We start from the raw sequence: 19887 nt of genomic DNA on the forward strand, positions 1-19887 counted from the left end.
AGTAATTATTTCCACCACTGTAATTGAAATGACTGCTCCCAGTGCTTGCTAATCTAGCTAAAATGCTCAATCAGAGCTATTTAACTCAATGCATTAAAGATTCAACTGAAAAACATGTTTTGTAAATGTAGGGCAGTTAATGCAAAAGCAATTAAAACTGGCATAATTAAAACTACATCACATGAATTTATACATTAATATATTCTTCAAAGCAGGGACCTACTGGCTTATGGAATAGACTTGTGTCACTTTTTAGATCACATGCATTTGAACTATTGTTGATAGAAAAGCATCACGCTGTGCAGCTCTAAAGCAACTCATTTTGCAACTCACCTTGTTCGAAAACTCCTTAATGGTAAAAACGTGTTGCAAAAGGAAATAATAAATACAACAGCACAGGCTGTTTTCAATCATATTTTATATATCAATATATAGAGATATTCAAAAGTAATCCAGTACAGGAAATCAAAAAAGTGGAATCAGTTTGGTCTTAACACAGTTCATCATTGCATGTACAGTAGATGGCTGATCCCTGTCTATTTCATGAAAATGCAAGAATTAAAACAACAACAACAACAACAACAAAAAAAAGGCACAAATAAACAAAACTCGATCATCTCATTGACACTGAGGTTGGGAAATGTTGCAAAGATGAGGGTGGTTTGGGGGAAGGGTCTCCACGTTTTGTGAGGGTTAACAACAAAAGAAATTTTGCACAGAAAAAAGAGGATGCGAAATGATGCACAGCAAGAAACAACACAAACCACTTTGGTGGATTCATTTGGATTTTTTTTACAATCAGGGAATGCAGTGCTCTCCTTTATACAAATAAATTAATATACCTGTCAACACTTTATCTAAAATCTTATGTACAGCTTCTCTTTTACATAAGTATATAATACATTATCAAAAACTTTATGAAAACATATTTACAAACCAATGAATCAAAAAGCACCCTCGCAGCTTTTCCACGGTCACACTCGCTCACATACTCACTAACACACCTGTTTCCACGCACTGTTTTCTTCCATGCAGTACACAATACAGAAGGCATTCTAAGAGGATTGTGCAACAAAGAGCATACAAAACAGTTCAGATATGGCTGTGGGATGAACGTTAGCACACATGCATATTAATGAACACACACACACACACACACATACACACAACTAGACTTTTAAGGTTTGTAAGTGGCGTATATGTGTTAAAGATGTGGGGAGGGGGGGGGGACCAGTATGAAGCATGTTTACTGACACGACAAGTTGGTATCACCCTCATTACATCACCCCCTGACTTTCGGTTTCTTCGGTTACATCACATGACAGGCCTTTCTAGACATGCAGCCACCGGCTGGGCCCTCCCACACGGCGCTATCCAAAACTGTCCACTCAGATATCGGCCATCGCAGAAAGTGGAGACTGTGTGCGTGCGTGCGTGCAAGTGTGCGCGTGTGTGTATCTTGCCTGAAACAATGAATGGCTGCATTGTCAGTTGGTGAACAATTATGCATGCTGTTTGTGTTTATGCTCGGCAAGTGCACACTGTCTCCGTCCTCTGGAGAACAGCGTGAATTTGCTATCAGGGCACCCCATGTGTATTTCTGTGCACATTTGTCACAGTCAAAAGCAGGTGATCAAATAAAATTATTAACACTCGAGGAATTTTGTCAACCACATAACGCTGCAGCTGCCTAAAGCTGCCGCCTATTGCTTTTCTCAAACCATTTAACATCTAAACAAGCCACAATAATGAAGACAGAACTTCTGTGTAAAACCCACTCCCCTCTAACTCTCCCTGCTCTAAGAAAACAAGCTGAATACTCTTTGTCTCATTTTTTACTTCGCTCAGTCTGCAAACCTGCTGCTCTTTAACTAAACCTCAGGGGTGTTGAAGGTCAGATAAATACATAACCTCTCAAATCAACTGTGTTCAACTACACCTTGAAATGTTAGACAACTCACCCTGAAAGGCCTTCCTCTGAACCAGAGAGAAAGCACAAAATGTAGTTAGTAACCTTTAAAAATCAATCGCAAAATGGGAAAAAAATCTCCAAAGAAATCCACACAAATGTTACTTACACAAGACGAGTCCAGCAACAACAATGTGATTGGCTCTAACGTGAATCTGTACAGATTGTCCCATCAACGCACAGGCTGTCCCAGTTCCACAGCTCCTCCTTCGCTAATAGCGTTCCCAGGGCACTGCGGGCCCACCGGGAATAACACCAAGCCCAAATTAATACATCAAGGATGACAAAGAGTCTCTCACTAGCCCCTGTCACAAAATATAAGACACACAGCACAAGCCTCACTCAATGCAAAAGAGGAACCACTCTAACTCCATTATTCCAGCTGAGGTCAAAGTCAGAAACACGTTAGCACACATTTATAATTCAGTGATTAATTCTCAGCATTGACTGAAGAAAAATGAGACTCATCTCACAGAAAAAAGGTATGAAACTATTTTTTTAAGAGTCCTGTTTGTCTTACTGGTGGTTTTGAAATGGGAACTGGCATAGGATATGGCTGGGAATGACTGCATGTAACACTTGATGATATGTTGTTCATTCCTTCAGCAAACTCAGTCCAAGTCACCTCTGACCTCACTGTGTGTGCGTGTGCCTTGAGCGGCCATCTTTTCCAGGAGTTGCCTCCTGTTTGCAGGTCACTTTGCAGTGGAGAGCATGGGCTGCTCTGTGTACCAGTGAGTCCCGGGATCTGGCATGCTGCCCCCGAGAGGCAGGGCAATGAACTGCGGGCAGGTGCCCCCTCCCGCCGCCACAACTCCCATGCTGACGCCCTGAGGGTACGGGTGGTGGTGCGCATGGTGTCCCATAGCGTCCGTCCGCCCGATGTGGATCTCGTCCTCCTCGCCCTCGCCGGTGGTTTTGCGGTAGACGGGGTTGTCGAAGTTCATGCTCTTGGTGGAGTTGCGCCGCCAGTTGCGCCACACCAGGTAGACCGCGGTGCAGACCAGGCCGAACACCACTGTGGCAATGATAGGAACTGCATGCGTTTAACACACAGCGGCAGGGACATGGGAAGGGGGGGCAGCGTTAACGAGGCATAACGAGTCCATGGCATGAAATGACAGGCACAGAGAGGAGCAGAACAGGCATGCGGGGGGACAGAGAGGGCAGGGGGCTGTGGTGCAGAGGTTGTGTGTGGGAGGCTGGGCTAAACGCTGGGTCAAACTTGGGTCATACACCAACCAACATGTTTTCTTTATCAAACTCTTAATCAGCAACACAGAGCACCATTAAGGGCCAAAATGGAGTAATTTCACTTTAAACTATCTTCAGGGAGCACAAATTTGAACTCATTACTGCACAATCTCCTGGCAACTCATCACAGCATATCTGTCCTTGAGTAAGCATTTTAATTTAATATTGTTTCATTAAATTACACCAATAAAGCTTTCGTGCTTTACTGGCATCATATTTTTGGGGCCCTTTACAGAATGTTCCCCTTATTAAGTATATAATGAGAACAGTCCATCTGATCTAACGGGCTCACTCATTTTTGTTCAGCTTCATTTAATTCAGCATTATGTATTAGTGTCGCACCTTTTGTAGATGCACAGTGTACAATAACATTTCTCACATAGACAGCGTGCTCATTTTCCTGCAGCCTTTAGATTTATCTAAAGATGATGTCTTGTTTTTCTTGCCTTTAAAAAACAAAAATCTTAAGAAGACCAGCACATCATTACACAGCTACACTCAAGATCAAGCTCTAAAAAGGCCTGTTTACAACTATTACATAAACGAATATTTCCCAGTGCATCGACCAAAGCAACTGAGATAATCTCGGATTTACCAAAAATATCAGTACGAATCCTAAAAGCATTCAAAATTCTATATGAATATAAAGACAGTGAGTCAAGCAGTGACGTAAGGCTGTTATAAAGTAGGTCTGTTTAAATATTGTCTCTGTGCTTCAATAAAAGACTTATTCTCTTTAATCCCTGTTTTCTAAATGAATCATCAGGTCATTAACCATTGATGAACGCCTCCCCATATTTAGTTCTCGAAGTCTCGCCCTCTCTGGGATGTTTACTTTTTTAAGCCAGCCATGTTATTAGCCTGTTAGCAGTTAACTTTATCAAGTTTTTCTACAGCTTTTTCACTCTTTTGTTGTCCCTGTACCACTTTTAAAATGTGTTGCTGGCATCCTTTCTCATCATTTCAACATTTGTCAGTTTGTATGCTTTCCTTTATATTATCTGAACTGCATTTTAATGATCGGAAAATCACAGCATTGCATTTTTAATTACATTTTACTCAGCTTACCACCTTTTATGTGGTATAATTATCACCTCTTCTTCCTCTAATATCTGTGAACACGCTGGATGATTACAGTGTCTGAGTCAAACTCATGGAGCAAATGGGTGTTTTTTTGTGTTTAATTAAGCAGTGAAACCTGGCAACAGCAGATTATTGTGCACTAGGCAAGTTCGCCAATCTTTGCCTAGAAATGAGAACGATTTTATCTACAACACCAACTCCAAAAATGGTAAATAAAAGCCGATTGCATGTGTGAGTTAATCTCATGAACTCATATTTTATTCACAAGAGGACACTAAAAAATATCAAATATTTAAACTGAGATGTTTCACTATGTTAGAAAAAATATTTGAATTTGATGTGTCAATAAAAGTTAGGATGGAGACAACAAAAGGTTGGAAAAGTAACATTTTGCAACTAATTAGGTTAGAAAAAAGAAAACTACAACAAAGAAGATCCTGGACTGTTGAACAGCTAGAATCCTATAACAAACAAGAATGGGACAAAATTCCTCTCCCAAAAGTCAAACAGCTGGTCTCCTCAGTTCCCAGATGTTTACGGGCTAGTTAAAAGAAAAGGGGATGCTACACCGTGGTAAACTTGACCCTGTCCTAACTTTTTTTTTAAACGTTTAATATGTTTTCTATGTTCAACTGAAAATAAAATAAAGGTTTGTAAGATTCCCATCACTGTTTTTATTTACATTTTACTGGTCATCTCAATGTTTTTTGAAATTGGGTTTGTCTGAAATCAGACTGTGAGACTCAAATTCTCCATCATACAACCTGCTGTGAATGAAAAAAAAAGGATTGTGTTCATTTAGATTAATAAACTACTTTCACTGAAAGTAAAGTGCTCTAACTTCAGACAAAAGATCTGCTGACATGGATTCCCTGCAGTAGCAGAACCCAACACAACATGGTGTGAAGTGAATAATGCAGTGTGGCAGCAATGTCAGACACACAGAAAATGACTCCTGAGAAACCTCAGTGGGGGAGACCTGTAGGCCAGGCTTCTCTCGCCTTGCCACAGCAAGGTCAGTGTGGATGGGCTACAAACATTGGCCATAGGCAGCACTGAGACAGCAGCCTTGCAGGCCTTTATCATGGACAGACAAAAACAGACAAGGGGAGCTGCAGCTAACTTACCGATGGGGATGACCACTCCCAAAACAGCCACAGTGAGGTTCTCACCCAGGAGGAAATGCTCGCTTCCAGCTGCAGAGAGAGATGAAGCAAGTGAGAGGTGTTAGAGCGACAAGAGGAAAAGATGGAGGAGCAAGAAAGGATAAAAGTGAGAAAGCGTGCACGAGGAAAAAAAATGTGTGAGAAATAGAGTGAAAGATAAGCAGTGCAGTCAGGAAGGACGAGGTGGCGGAAAAAGAGGGGCAATAAAGACCACGAGGTGGGGAATGAGTGATCATGCGTGCACAGATGTGAGTGTGTTGCAAAGAGAAATGAGGGGAAAGAAGATGGAAAAAGTTCAAATTTCCCCTCAATGCAACCTTGACCTTCTACACTCCATCCATCTGGGCTCCATTAGACACCATTGTGACTCTATCGTTCATTTTCATGCAACATAGTTACTAATACACTTATTAATGCACACTTTCATGGTTGCACATATTCCCTTAAAGACACCCAATACACTTCCGCCTACGCAGAGCTCAATTTATGGCGGGAACAATGACAGTTTCAAGGTGAGAAACAGCCATCCATTACTGCTCTTAAAGCCAGATGACTGGTTGCTGGGGCTTGTAGATACGTCACTTTAATGCCATCATTACAGCGAGGGTGAGATTGTTAGCTACATTATGAGCATGAATGAAACCGTCAGATGTGGTATTTGGTAGGAGATGAGGCCGCTCAGGTGAAAGTGGCGCTTTGTCAGAGGACTGTGCCTGATTTTTTTCAAATCATGCAGAGGACCCCCGGTGGACATGTGAGAGATGTTAATTACAAATGTTTGGAGCTGACATATCCTCAATTCTGAATGTAAGACTAATGGTTTCTGTCACATATCATCATATATCTTTTTATCTTCAGACTCAGAACTGATAAACACAATTTACAATTCACAGCCCACTTACAGTGTTGTGAGACGCTGCTGTCTCCTGCAGGTGTGGTGGAGAGAATCATAGTAGTGGCAGTGGAGTGGGAGCCCAACGCCTTCGATTCCTGCGAGGACATAGGCTTGAGTGTGCTGAGGGGTGTGAGAGGCTCAGGGGAGCCAGATGGAGCTGTGGTCAAGCGGGGGATTGCATCCGCCTGTGACACTCCTCCTGTTCCCTCTGTTGCTCCAGTGCCCGGAGTAAATTCAGTGGGGGGTGAAGATGTTGCTGTCATGTCATCTCTTGGCGCTGCTGCAGGCAAAGTCATAGCAGAGCGAAAGCTTTCAGCTCAAGAAATGAGTGTAAAGGTCTTAAAGTGTTTGAAAAAGACAGGAAGGACCACAACAGTCATCACTTTATGATTAAAATCTTCATAGAATGATGCTGCAAGATCCCTTATAGAACATATTCAATCATTAAGCAAACTAAAAATCAACATTTACCTAACATAAATTCAACAAAAATACAATCAGCCAAATAGATACTGTGTTACTATTAACACAGTATATGTGACATATATCAATTTACATTAGGAGAATTCAAACATAAGGCCCGCAGGCCAGAATTGGCCCAGAAAAGACCACAATCGGGTCGAGTGGATGGCTTTGGAAAATGTTAAGGGGGCATAAATTTTGCACTTTTACCTTTATTTTCATACTTTTTACAGCATTTCCTACTAATAAAGACCTGCCATACACACTACACTAACATAACTATGTAACTAACTTTGTGTTAAACAGTTAACAGACAGAAAAGTTCCATTTTTTTTCACTATCACATATAAACATTTACTGTAAGAAAAATGTACTATTGTACTAATGTTACAAAAAAAAACATTCGGTGAATTAACAAAAAAAATAAAAAATCTGTCATTTTACAGATTTATTGCTTACATTTAAATATTTTGGTTACTTATTTATTAGCACTTTTTTCTAAAGCAGAACCTCAATATCGCTGTAGCTCATTAGGCTCACGATCCATAACAATTCACGGATGTTGGACGTAAAACTACAAATATGACCTTGAACTTTAAGTCTTCACCCTCACACTGTGTGTAAGTTTTGACATTTTGAAATTCTGACCAAAATGTAACAGGAGCTGTGATTCTTGTGATTTGTGGAAGGAAGGACAGATAAACAACAGCAAAAGATCATTGGTTTTATGCTTAACAGATTGTTTGGATATGGGTGTACGATGTACAATAAGAAAAGCTGTTTTTTGTTTGTTTTATTTTAATTTGTTGTATTGTTGATGTTTTTTAAAATGTTAATAAAGATATAGGTGCATATAAAAGTTTTCTGATAAAAACACACTGGTGCATTCCTCATGAGAAGCAGAATCCAATTATCTCCACAGTAAACACAGCATCCAAAAAGCCCCCTTAGGTGTTATTGATCATTAAACACTCCATTACCACCCATAGCCAGCCTCACCTGGCACACAGCCTCTCATCTCAGGCCCCAGGTCCTGTCCATCGGGGCAGGCGCAGGTGTATTTGGGGGAGTGTTCAGTGATCTGTGGAGCCTTAAGACACAAATACTCACAACCTCCATTGGCTACGCTGCCCAGATTACAGCTGTCTGGGCCTGGAGACAGTAAGAGAAAGAAAGACGGAGACAGGGAGAATTACACGGCTGTGGTTATATAAATAAGATTAACATTAATGCAATGTGAGGAGATAACACAGCCGGGAAGGCACAGTCGTCGTACTTTATTGTTCCCCACTGTGGGCACTGCTGAATTCCCTTTAAACAAAGTTAGTTACTTTATGTAAACAAAGGCTCCAGAAACATGCAAAGAATAAAATCTGGTAACATACAGAAATGTGACCAGTTGTGCTACTCTGTCAGGTACATGTCCACTGTGTTCATCCCAGAGTCTCATTTCTTAACAAAAGCAATGACAAAGGTGTACGAAGATCAAACTGGAAAAAATGGTGATGAAATTCAGTGAAAGATAAAATATAAATGGGCACAGACAATGCACTGGGAAGTAAGAGAGAATGACAGAGACAGATATGGAAAGTGACATGCAAGGAAAAAACACACACATATCACATTCATGATTAAGTGCTCTGTTCAGTTCAGTTTGGATCTGGATTGTCCCATTAGAGGAAACTGAGTTGAAGGCAGAGTTTGAACACAGCGTGAATGTACGGCTGCTTTACTCGCTCTACTACAATCACAGGGCTCACTATTACTTATACATGCGCCTAGGATGATATGGACATGCAGAAGAGGTGAAACTCAGCTCACATAATCAAAGGCAGGGGATGAAACTGTTGTTGGAAATGCCTAAAGACACATGCAAGTGCCTCAGTCACACAAACACACACCTTGTGGCTGTCGAAGCTGGTGGAAGACCACAATGTCATGGGGGTCATTAAGGTTTTCAGCAAGGGCATGGATGTCTTCCCCGGTCAGCCTGTTGGCCATGAAGACTGCTGCTTTGTCTCTGTCTGTCCAGTAAATACGATCCTAAGACACAGGAGAAAAACACGACAGGTCAGAACTAGTTTGTTAGAGTCTTGTAAAGTTTGACTCATATATTTAAAAGCTGTCTTATATTGTAAAAAGTATTGTTGAATTTTATTTTATCCTCAGAGTGAAGAACGCAGTTTGTTATTTTAACACTGGTATCTGATTGGTGAACCGTGTGATCAGATCCCTGAAGTCAGAGTGTTGTATCAGAAATAAACTGCAGAATCTGCGCTGCAGTTAAATCACCGTCCTGCAACAACTACATCATGCAGCAACAATTCTATTTAAAATCTGTGAGGTTTTCCTTGGACTCTGAATGTAAGCAGTTAAAGTGATTTCTGTTTGATGTTCATTTCTGTGTATGGAGATGGAATGGATTTGCAACAGACACCAACAGATTTGTGACTTCTACCAATTTACAAATAGACTGAATGTAATCAGTGGTGTTTCTAGAGTCTGTTGGAGCCCAAGGCAACAATTCAAAAGGGGCCCCTTCAAGCTACGTCAACAAGTCGACTGTTGCTGTCACGGTTTTGACAGTCAGCATGCTAACATCACAGCTAGCAGAGCTGGACACACCAGGCAACTAATGTTAAACATTAACGTAAACAAAGGAAACAATGTGACACTAGTGGAAATTCAGTGACCAAAGTGTTTCTCTTCCACAGTTCAGGTTAGACTAACAGCATTAATTATTTAACATTATGTTTAATTGTTTAGGCTTTTCTCTCTTCCTCTTGATTTTCAGTGTGTAGCTTTCGTTGTTGTCATTAGGTTTATGTAAACAGAGTCAGATGTCTCCTACTGTTGCAGACTTTTCACGTTGCAATTGGCTCCAGACCTGGTCCCTGTCTTCGAAGCAAGCATTTCGTTTAGTAATAGTTTTGGTTGTACAGTTGTTCCCAACCACTGTTTTCCTTAGTGTGACTATATCATGAAAAGGGGTCTGAAAAGAAAAAGTGACCAAGAAAAAGGACACAAGCTGCCCTTAGCTTGTCACTCTGGACGGCTAAATGCTGTCAGTACTTGTCTGATGATACCAGTCCAACTTATTTCAGAAGAAGAAATAAAGAGAAAATTAGGGCAAGGGAAATATGCACTTGGAAGTATTTGTTGACAGACACCGTCTAACCCATTAGCTTCTGCAGAAGAGCGAGCATGTTTAATTGGCTTTTAATGTGATCATTAAGATGATGGAGGAAATGCAAAGGAGTTTAATTGTAAATAGGAGGTTGCTATTCATGGAGCAGCAGTGCAACAATAAACAATGATGTCTTTTTATATAAGAAAATCAAATCAATTATTTGATTTTTAAAATGTTGCAACATTCTGGGATGTATTTTCTGGCTCACAGCAGAACGAGGCTTTAAATAATTAAAACCCATTTAATATAGATCACAGTACAGCAGCACAGGCTGAAGTTTTAACCCTGCTGGTTTTTTATTAATAAACTTTTTGTTTTCTTTCCCTAATTAACCTCATCAACAGTTTTAAAAAAAAGAGTCTTAGATAGGAACTGACATGTTTTTTACAGTTGCCTTAGAAACCACAGGCTAATCCCCAGCGAGTGCCGAGACAACAGGCCTCGCTACACTCGAGTGTGTATGTGTGTGCTTGCGTTGAGTCAGTCACTGAGTCAGAAAGAGATGGTACTGTAATGTGATGTACAATACAACAAGACCCACTCAATAACACTGAACTGGTGTGTGTCCAACTTGCTGAACAAGAAGGTCACCTTGTAGTCACAACAGGGCAGAGAGCAGAGACGTCCCGATCGATTATGTGTTACAGCAGAGGGAATTTATCATCATTTCTCTGAGCGCTCTCTACAGCGCTGGCACAGGCCGGACTTACAGCACAGAATGCAGTAGAAAATCCTCAAGGTTATGCTACACTTATTAAATGGTAAACTGTGCGAACATGTAGAGGAATTTAAAATTTAAAAAATATATATTATAAAAATATTTATTACATAGAAGTGGCAGAATGTAGTCATAATCCAATTTAGTAAGTGACTGAACTTTAGAAGCTTCATTATACTTTTATACTGAACTTATTTTACATTTAGGACAACTTCAGGCACATTTTAAAAATAACACCTCTATTTGCTCTCTAGGTCACAAATATAATTATATTATATACACCAAAGCGGATAGTTTCAAAGATCCACGCCTGTAAGTTTGGTCTGCTTCTGAAGGAAACCTCTGCCTGTGGTCTCCCCTAGGGAGGCTGATTTTAAAGGATGTTCCTGTAACAAGAGTTTGCAAGCAAAAGCACGTTTGCACACTGGCACGGATGTGTAGGACTGCTTGGCACCAGCCCAGATGAGAGGTTTCTAAAGGCCCTGACATAACATGCACAGAGGGAAACTGGCTGACAACCAAAAGCTCAAGTGTGTGTCTGTATGTGTGTGTTGCTTTTGACTGCTCCCTTCTCTTAGCTGTTTCTGTTTAGTATGCTCAACCAATCAGTCCCATGAGGGAAAAACAAACAGAACACACACAAGGACACCCACCGACTGAGCATGAAATAAATTGAATTCAACAGTCATTACGTTTGGGCTCCCTGTGCCTCTGCAGGCCCCCATTGAGGCTAATGAGAGAGATGTAGATATGATGAGATGTGGGAGGCTGAGTGATATCATGGACAACTGCCCAAAATCCCTGAAAATCTATGCTGAGTTCTACAAAATGAGGCGATGGAATAAAAGGAGTAAACACAAACCTCAAAAACAGCCAGGGCGTACGGGTGCCCCAGTCTCTCCGCGGACGACATATGCGTCCTGCGGTGAGCTCCGTTCAGGTCCACGCTGGCTATGAGGTGTAGTTTGGAATCCACCCAGTACAGACGGCGGTTGGCCACATCTGCGGAGTGCAAACACGCACACAGACAAACACACAAACATGTAGATAGGAATTTCCCGAGCTGAGTGGAAATTGATTGTCTTTGCGGTAAGCACTCTCGCACTCTGACCAGCAAATCCCTTTAGGTGATATCGATTACTTTAGAAATGTCAGATTCTCACCATTACACAACAGCAAGTTTTACTGTGTTGATCTATAACACCTGAAACATTTTCAATATCATTCCGAAGCGGCCATGATAACTTTGTTAAACTACTTCTTTCCATTATCGTTAAACATTAACTTGTGCTATTTCAATTACTTTTTGACCTTTTATCAAAAATGAGCTGATTGAATGCATCAGCTCCTTTTCAGGTCTGCGCTTCAGGCACATTCACAACAGCTGTTGAGGAAAAAGGGTAAAATATAGCACTGTGCACGATATAATGAAGAACAGCTGTTCTCCCCTCACCCAGTGTGATGCCGTTGGGCCACTCAATGTTATCAGCCACCAGCACCTGTCGGTCCACTCCATTCATACCGGCCTTCTCTATTTTGGCTCGCGTGCCCCAGTCTGACCAGTACATAAAGCTGGAACAAAGACACCAAAGTCATTGTGTTATTATCCAGTTAGGGTTTTAGCAGTTATTAGTCCCACGGCATTGTTCTGCTAAGTGGTTCGGCAGTAAGCCATCACTGTCACTGTCCACTACTTTAATTTAGCTCTCCTCTTTTGCTTTTTTTTACTTTGCTGTTTCAGTTCTACCCAGCATAAATAGGCTCCTTTACTAACCGAATAATAAGAATAGTAATAATAATAACAATATGAGAGCTGCACCAAAATATTTGTCCTGGAAAGATGAAAAAAAAGCTGCCTAAAGTTGCATAAGCAATATGCAGCCTAAAACAATCAGATATACATAAGACTGCAAAACTAGGGCACACAAATGTCTTTTTTCCCCACTACAGGCTATGCAAAAGCAAAGGTAATGCCATCCAAGATTTGTGGAAGTGATTTTTTTGAAGAGAAGGGCAGAGAAAGGGAGACATTTCTACAACAAAGAGTGCTGTAGGGAATTCTTGTAAAAGATCTCTGACAAGTGCACATTTCGGAGCTGTCCTTTCAGCACCACAAAACTACAATACAAGTCAAAAGACCACCAATATTAGTGTTACGTCTCGTACAAATATTCCACTATCTCCCATCTGCTCTAATACCAGCTTACAGTGTAAGTGTAATTGTAAACGTACATGTAACAGCATATTAGGATTGGAGCAGCTACAGCATGGGCCTCTGACACAAAGGACAAGTTTGACAAGTTGACAGCATTACTGTTTGCAGCCTTTGTCCTCGCTGATGGAGTATGTGATTGCGGTTTGAAAATATGGTTATTAGATCCCTCACCTTGGTATGCAGGACAAACAGGACCATTTTGTCATGACTAGAAGCTGAGCAGTGGCTGTAATTGCTTACACCATTAACATCTGTGAGCACTCTGCTTTCATTTGGATTGACCTGGCTGTGATTTACATTGAGCTTAAACCAAATCCCAACATTGTTAACCACCAAATTTAAAAGCTGTTATCTGGTATGACTTCAGCACACTTTGAATGGTTATTTGGCAATATGAGCGAGCAATCAAAGCAGTGAAGACACAGTAATTTACATTCATTTCTATGTAAATGTTTATTACTGGCATTAAGACAATTTTGTCCAAACTGTTATTCAGTTTAAAGCATTTCTGTGATGTGTGTGTGCCCGCCTCACCAAAGCCCCTTTGTGTGTCTATTTATGTTTACTTTGTGGCTGATTTTTTTTAAATCTGCATTTGGATAACCAGAACACAAAAGCTGCAGAATCACAGCCTGAGACCATTTCATAAAGCTCCTCAGGCTGTCAAAAACTATCATATCAGGATGTTAAATGGGTCAGAGTCTTGATACTCTGGATTCTCATATACAACAAGTGTTCTCATACTGAATATTTATCATTAGACGTGGACCCAGAAGAAATTGCTAAACATATCTCTGTTTAAGGTTAACGCCACCATCATGTTTAAAATTATGAAAGAGGACAAAAAGTATAGTATAGAACTAGATTGGAGGGCATCCTATGTGAACTCAGTTCGACCTTATTATGTGCTGATATGCTAAGTGTTATGTAAATTCACAGCATGAAGCTCAGCAATTAGCATACTTTTTTAAAATGCATAAATCGTGATAATTATGGATCTTGTCTTTCAGTTTCTTTAATACTTGGTACTAACAGTGCAGATGTCTGGTGTTGTATGCATACATCTCCACTTCCTTACCCATGGTGCGGATCCAGTGCTATGGCTCGGGGTTCGCTCAGGTCAGTGCTGATGAGGACACGTCTTTTGGTGCCGTCCACTGAGGCCACGGAGATGGATTTGTCCCCTGAGTCGGTCCAGTACAGGTTGTGTTGGAGCCAGTCCACAGCCAGTCCTACAGGGGTCTGCAGAGATGATTCTACCAGTGGCACCTGCTGGGAGGGGTCACTGGCCTCGTGGATGAAGGCACTGCGGGTGGAGCAGGAGGTGGGAATGCGGGAGGAGAGAATGACGGAGAGTTTTGAGGGGATGAGAATATGTAAGGGATAATCTACATCAAACCAGCCATTATTACAAAATCGATGTACAGAAAGATTGTGAGGCAGAGCCTGGTTGGCTGCCTGCAGGGCACTATTTTGTGATAATGAGGATGTATACACAATCCGTCTTATCATGTGGCACCCTACCAGAAGATTTATTACTATAAAATATTGATTTTTAGTGACTGCACTCAGAGCCAAAGGATTTTACCCACTTGTTTAAAAAATAATTTAGTACTGATTAAACTCCAACTGAAGAAGAAAAACTCCAATCACACGAGTAAATCTAGCATTAGCAATCAATCAATCAATAAGTGAATGACACAGTTATATAGCTTGCATGTTCTTCTTTGTTATGCAAGTTAAGTCTTTTGGCACATTCATTTGACAAAATATAAGCGGACATAAAGTGATAATAACACAAACGGGACACACCCCAACAGATAATATATGACGAAGAGCAATTCTCCATTCTTCCTCTGAAGTGAAGAGACTGCAGAACAAAGAATGGGGCTGATATGGGAGCTACAGCCTTGGGCAGTGTGCTGAGCAGGTTCATCCTGGGGTTAGCATCCTTCTTAGATGGACCACTTATCAGAATAGACAAGGCCTCACTCAGGGTTTGCCCTGCTCACTAATGATTTGACCCCCAGCAGAGGTGTGAGGCGAGGGCAAGGGAGCGGTGCTCCCAAACAGGAATTTCAATTTTAGTTTCCCCAGAGATTTCTTTCCTCTTAACATCAATTTTATAAAGAGAACACAGTGCTCCAATTAGAAGACACTCTGGAGAGAAAACGTAGTTGGGATAACAAAAGGAAGGGTGGAATTCATCTAAAATAATAGCAGGTCTGAGCCATCGGCTAAGCTGATTGAACCCAAAAAACATCAAAAGCATAAAGGAGAAGATCCAACTACATCACATACAGGGAAATTTCATCAGTGTGCATTGGTGCAGGATTTGTGAAATCGTGTTTCAAAATCTAATTAAAGCACAGTTCTTTTAAAACTCAGACATTTGAAAACCACAGGTGGAGTGCAAATAGATGAAAGTAAAACATCTTTGAGTGGTTCATATTTAGAAATATTGATGATTTTTAGCAGAAAAAAACAAGTCAAAATCCTTCCAGAAGCAAGAGAGGCATTCTGAAGAAGCTGTTTTTAGGCAGTTGTTTCAAAGCTTGATTACCTTTCATTTCAAAGGTTGTGCAGACATATAAATTGCATGTAAAGAATTCCCAGTCAAATCTGACAACAACCTTATAAAGACTGCCACAAAACTTTGTCAAAAAGTTCTTCTCCCCAGAAAATGTTCCTTGCATCACTGGCTTTGTTCAGCGCCGTGTCTCTTTCTTATAATGCCTCTGGTACGTCTTCATATTTCAAATATATTTGTCTAGTCGCTGACAATGCAGCCGTTTTGATTAAATGAGGCATAGTGAAAAATGTAGAAATTGCTTAGAAGATTAATAAACATTTGTCCAAGCTGTGAGGAATCTATTGTTTATGCTGCAGTTTGTCTGCCACTTAATGACTTTTGTGTGAGAAAAAAAATCCTAAACACACAAATTGTTTTTCCCAAATTATTTAAAGATTTAGAAACTCAAAAACTATTTTTTTACCTGTAGATTTTCCGGTGAAATCGATCACACCAGAAAACACGGTTGTTTGCCACATCCAGGTCCAGAGCCACAGCGTTCTTCTGTGTGGATACCACCTGACTGTAGTCCCTCTTCACTAAGTCAATGCGTCGGATCTCATGTCGGTTGGTGAACAGTAGGTAAGGGCTTTTACCTGCAAGCGAAGAAACAAACATTTCAGGGTGTGTTTTTGTGCAAGCAGGCACAAACAACACAGGCCCGGAGTCAGGGTCAGAATATGGATCAGCAAAATATAAAGTTCAGCTTCTCAATAGGAGGCAATTTCTAAAATGGGCTTATGAGGATGAATACATTGTAGGTGTGAGGAATACATTAGAGTTGGGATTTGCTTCAGTAATGCTCAAGCGAATCAGCTTTGACAGTTTAGGCGAGAAGAGGGGCCAAAGCGGGTATATCTTATTAGAAAACTGCTCTCGTCCTGGTGCTCCACAGATCATCTATGCACACATCAACATTAATATGCTTCAGATTAGACAGCAAGTGCACTGCTTTAAATCAACTTAACCTTTATCCAGAGGGAAAAGTACATCGTCTGGACTGGAAGAAGCAGTGGCTGTGCTCTTGTGTCAATAATTTAACCCACACAAGGGAAAGATGTGAAGAAGAAGAAAACAACAATAAAACAACAATAAGCTGGACAGTGTGTTCAGCACAGCATCAAAATGCACTTGGACTTAAGAACCGCTGACCCAGATGGGAAATGCTGCATGTCAGGGAATGATTTAGATATTGCTCTACAGTAATAACAATCCGGCTTCACCGCAGTGTTAAAAGCACTGGAACATAATGTGATGCTGGAGACTAAAGTCAATACTCTAAATATAATCTTTTTTCACAAAGATAAACAGCATCAAGTTTGCATGATGCTACTCAATATCCTCTTCTAACAAGAGTGAAGGGACAATAATTGTTCATTAAAAACAGCTGAATAGTTGGTGTATTGATCAGTGTGTTCGTATGCATCATTAAGTTGTACGCTCCTTATTATCTTCGCCTTGCAAATATAAATATGTATCAGAGTTACCTTTGCATCTGGCTGCACCTCTTTAAACAGCAAGCTGACGGCTTTTGCACCGGCAATGGAACAAAACAGACATAAGCAAACATACACTAATTTGAATAAGATATTTTCTTACCTTTTCCAGGCCTGCAAATATAGAAAAAGAACAATCTGCTACTCAGTGAATTTTAACCCATATGCAACAGAATAATGATAGGCTTCACTTCCAAATACCTTGCCATGTACACCTGCATTTTATATAAATATTTATTACATGCACAGTTGAGAGATGCAGATCTTATCTGGAATGCATCTCAAAGCATTTAATGTAATCACTAGTTATTAAATTTTCTATTCCCAGGGTTATTTGATTTCATCAGCACAGAAAGTGTGACCGCTACTAACTAGACACAAAATGTCTACAGAGATGTCAGCAGTTGGTCAGGCTTCAAGCTAGATGATAATTTCATCAAGGTTGCTCAGAATGGGCCTTTGAGGTTTGGCTATTTGTGTAAGCACAGCTAGTAAGCACAACAAAGGCAATGAGTCCATTAGATAAATGAAAAATAACATTGAATTGAATTTGATTTGATAATGTTTGTAATTTAATATATATGTTTGAGTGGTTGGAGGGTGCAATATTTAATGCTCACCATCTTAGTGTACCCTGCTACCATGCTAATCAGGAACAAACACAAATCACAGCTGAGCCTGATTAGTCGAGTCTTTAGTCAGAAAGCAAATTACTAGAAAAAGATGTGCTGGTGAAAATGTGTGACTGCATGGCTCGCATCACACATTTCATGTTAACCTGGATATGGTGCTATAGAAAGCTCCAGATCATTTACAATTCACCTGTCCTCTGGAATGTAACTCTTGCAGGATGCTATGAAATAATTTTGTTATTCAAGGAGATAAAAGATTTCTTGCTTCCATCTGAAGTACACACTGTGATTGGTAAATTTGTTATTAGCTATTATCATGCACTGCTTTTCGCACTTCCTCTGAGAGTGTCCTTGTTTATTTTCACACCTATTTTTCGAGCTGTCTGTTTTGGATAAGGTCACCCAGGATGCACTTAAATCAGAACCATATATAAACAGAGGTCTTAAACTATTTCCTCATAATTCTGGCCAGGAAAAGTCGAGTGGGTAAAAAAGACTAACAAAACGCGCCTGTAGGGACGGTTTTATCTGCCTGGCTATAACTAAAGCCCACCTTTTGTCTAGTAACATCTATACTGAGACAATCTCTTTGTGACACTGCATGGTAATAGGATGGCAGCTGCAGGCAGTTATCTCTTGGGGCAGATATGAAATTCTCTCATTAATGGCTCCCTTGCCTCAGTTTCCCTTTTGACAGCCTGTGTTGTAGCCTCATTGTAGTATCGCAGTCCCGCACGTCTTCTCTTTTTGCCCTTTCCTCCATCTTCCAGCCTAAACTCTGAATCATGACAGTGACGTTTAGGACCAAGCGTTCTCAAAAAACTGGCGATTACAATGACAGCATTTCCAACCCCTCTAAAGGGGAAAATTCTCCCCTGCTGGGTTCATGGGCTGTCACAGCCAGAAGTCATTTTCATTGCCTCAAAACCAAGTGACTCAACTGCTGCATTTGCTGCAATTTGGCTTCTGACACACAGCCAGAAACACTTCTCTCATGGCCATGATAAACTGATAGCTAACGCACTAGGCAGCCATGCAGAGAAAAGTACACAAGCGTTAACAGAGGCAAGTGGGCAGACACGACACACACGCAAACACACACATGCAAATGCTGAGCTTTGATATTAGCTTAGCTTAATTGAGGAAAATTAAATAGCAGCATTTGACAGCCACAGGGACAGAACCAACACATTTCATTTGACTGCCTCTTTCCTGCCAATTAAATAATAAAACTCTGCAGGGAAATGAAGTGTAAACATAAAATGGCCTCTGCATGCAATCCTCTTGCTAACAGCTTTGAGCCATAGTTGGAGGTCAAAAGACATCAGCTGATTTTGTTCTCCACTAGTCAAACAACTGTTATCAACAAGCTGAGCGGGGGGCTGGATTAAATTGGTGTAATTAGCCTCCACCGTGACTCAGCCAGGTACCCCTGAAGAGTTGCTATACCTAATTATAAGTGTTCAGCATCGCTAAACATCAGTCTGTCACTCGTGAAGCGGTCTAATGGGACAGGACCCAGAGGACAAATTCGGTCTGAGAAAAACAGAGCGGTTGCCTTGGTGATGTGATTTTTGTTTTATGTGTACTGTTATGTCAAGTGCACAAACACCTGCAGAGAAATAATAAGAATATAACAGTTAAAAGATGTTTCCTGGTTATGACAAGAGGAGGGGTTAACAATGTAGTACAGAAGAGAGTGCGGTGCAGTGTTGATGCATTTCAGTATCTGAGAAAATGTGCTGTTTACCTGAGGCACAGGTTCAAATAGACATGGTTAACTTAATTCCTCTTTTCTTACTGTAACTCACCTTCTGCTTTGCAGGTCTTAGTGACCGGGTCCATCTCGTATCCTTCGTAACACTCGCATTTAAAATCCCCTTTGTAGTTTATGCAGATCTGGCTACAGGCATCCGGGTTCTCACACTCATCGATATCTACAGGGATGAGAGGATTATCAATCAGCTGAGAGACAAAAACAGTCAGACAGTGACAGCAAATCACTAATACTCCCTTGCGAGCTGTGACAGATGAGAGTGGAAACTAAATTCAGGAAATGTAAATATAGAAATTCTTTTCAATGACATGACAGCTACAACAGGGAGGTAAAAATGCACATTTTATGGCTGGAATTTTTGCAGTTTTAGGGAAGAAAGGAGTCAACAGGGAGGCAGGGTGGATCCCTGCTGACGTCTTTTGACCTGATTCTTCTCTGGGTGTGATGGCGAGCTGCTA

At 40.7% G+C, this 19887-nt stretch overlaps 1 protein-coding gene across 3 annotated transcripts in view; it reads right to left on the minus strand.

Annotated features, from left to right (window-relative positions):
• Window positions 1–401: 401 nt before the first annotated feature.
• The window catches only part of LOC146367260 (low-density lipoprotein receptor-related protein 8-like), an 83941-nt gene continuing 64455 nt past the window's right edge, over window positions 402–19887 (minus strand). The window contains exons 9-18 of one of the 3 annotated variants that reach the window (XM_084913225.1): window positions 19464–19589; window positions 15949–16120; window positions 14031–14258; window positions 12191–12309; window positions 11600–11739; window positions 8731–8872; window positions 7829–7981; window positions 6375–6644; window positions 5434–5502; window positions 402–3005 (exon numbers count right to left, since the gene is read on the minus strand). In XM_084913225.1, coding sequence (XP_084769351.1) covers window positions 2665–3005; window positions 5434–5502; window positions 6375–6644; window positions 7829–7981; window positions 8731–8872; window positions 11600–11739; window positions 12191–12309; window positions 14031–14258; window positions 15949–16120; window positions 19464–19589 — 1760 coding nt within the window. In that variant the 3' untranslated portion in view covers window positions 402–2664. Of the gene's footprint in view, window positions 3006–5433; window positions 5503–6374; window positions 6648–7828; window positions 7982–8730; window positions 8873–11599; window positions 11740–12190; window positions 12310–14030; window positions 14259–15948; window positions 16121–19463; window positions 19590–19887 lie in introns of all 3 variants that reach the window. The other 2 variants (XM_084913226.1, XM_084913224.1) reach the window with 2 other exon arrangements.

This window comes from Perissodus microlepis, chromosome 18 (assembly GCF_051167445.1).
Source record: "Perissodus microlepis isolate ML-2025 ecotype Zambia chromosome 18, ASM5116744v1, whole genome shotgun sequence".
NCBI lineage: Eukaryota > Metazoa > Chordata > Actinopteri > Cichliformes > Cichlidae > Perissodus > Perissodus microlepis.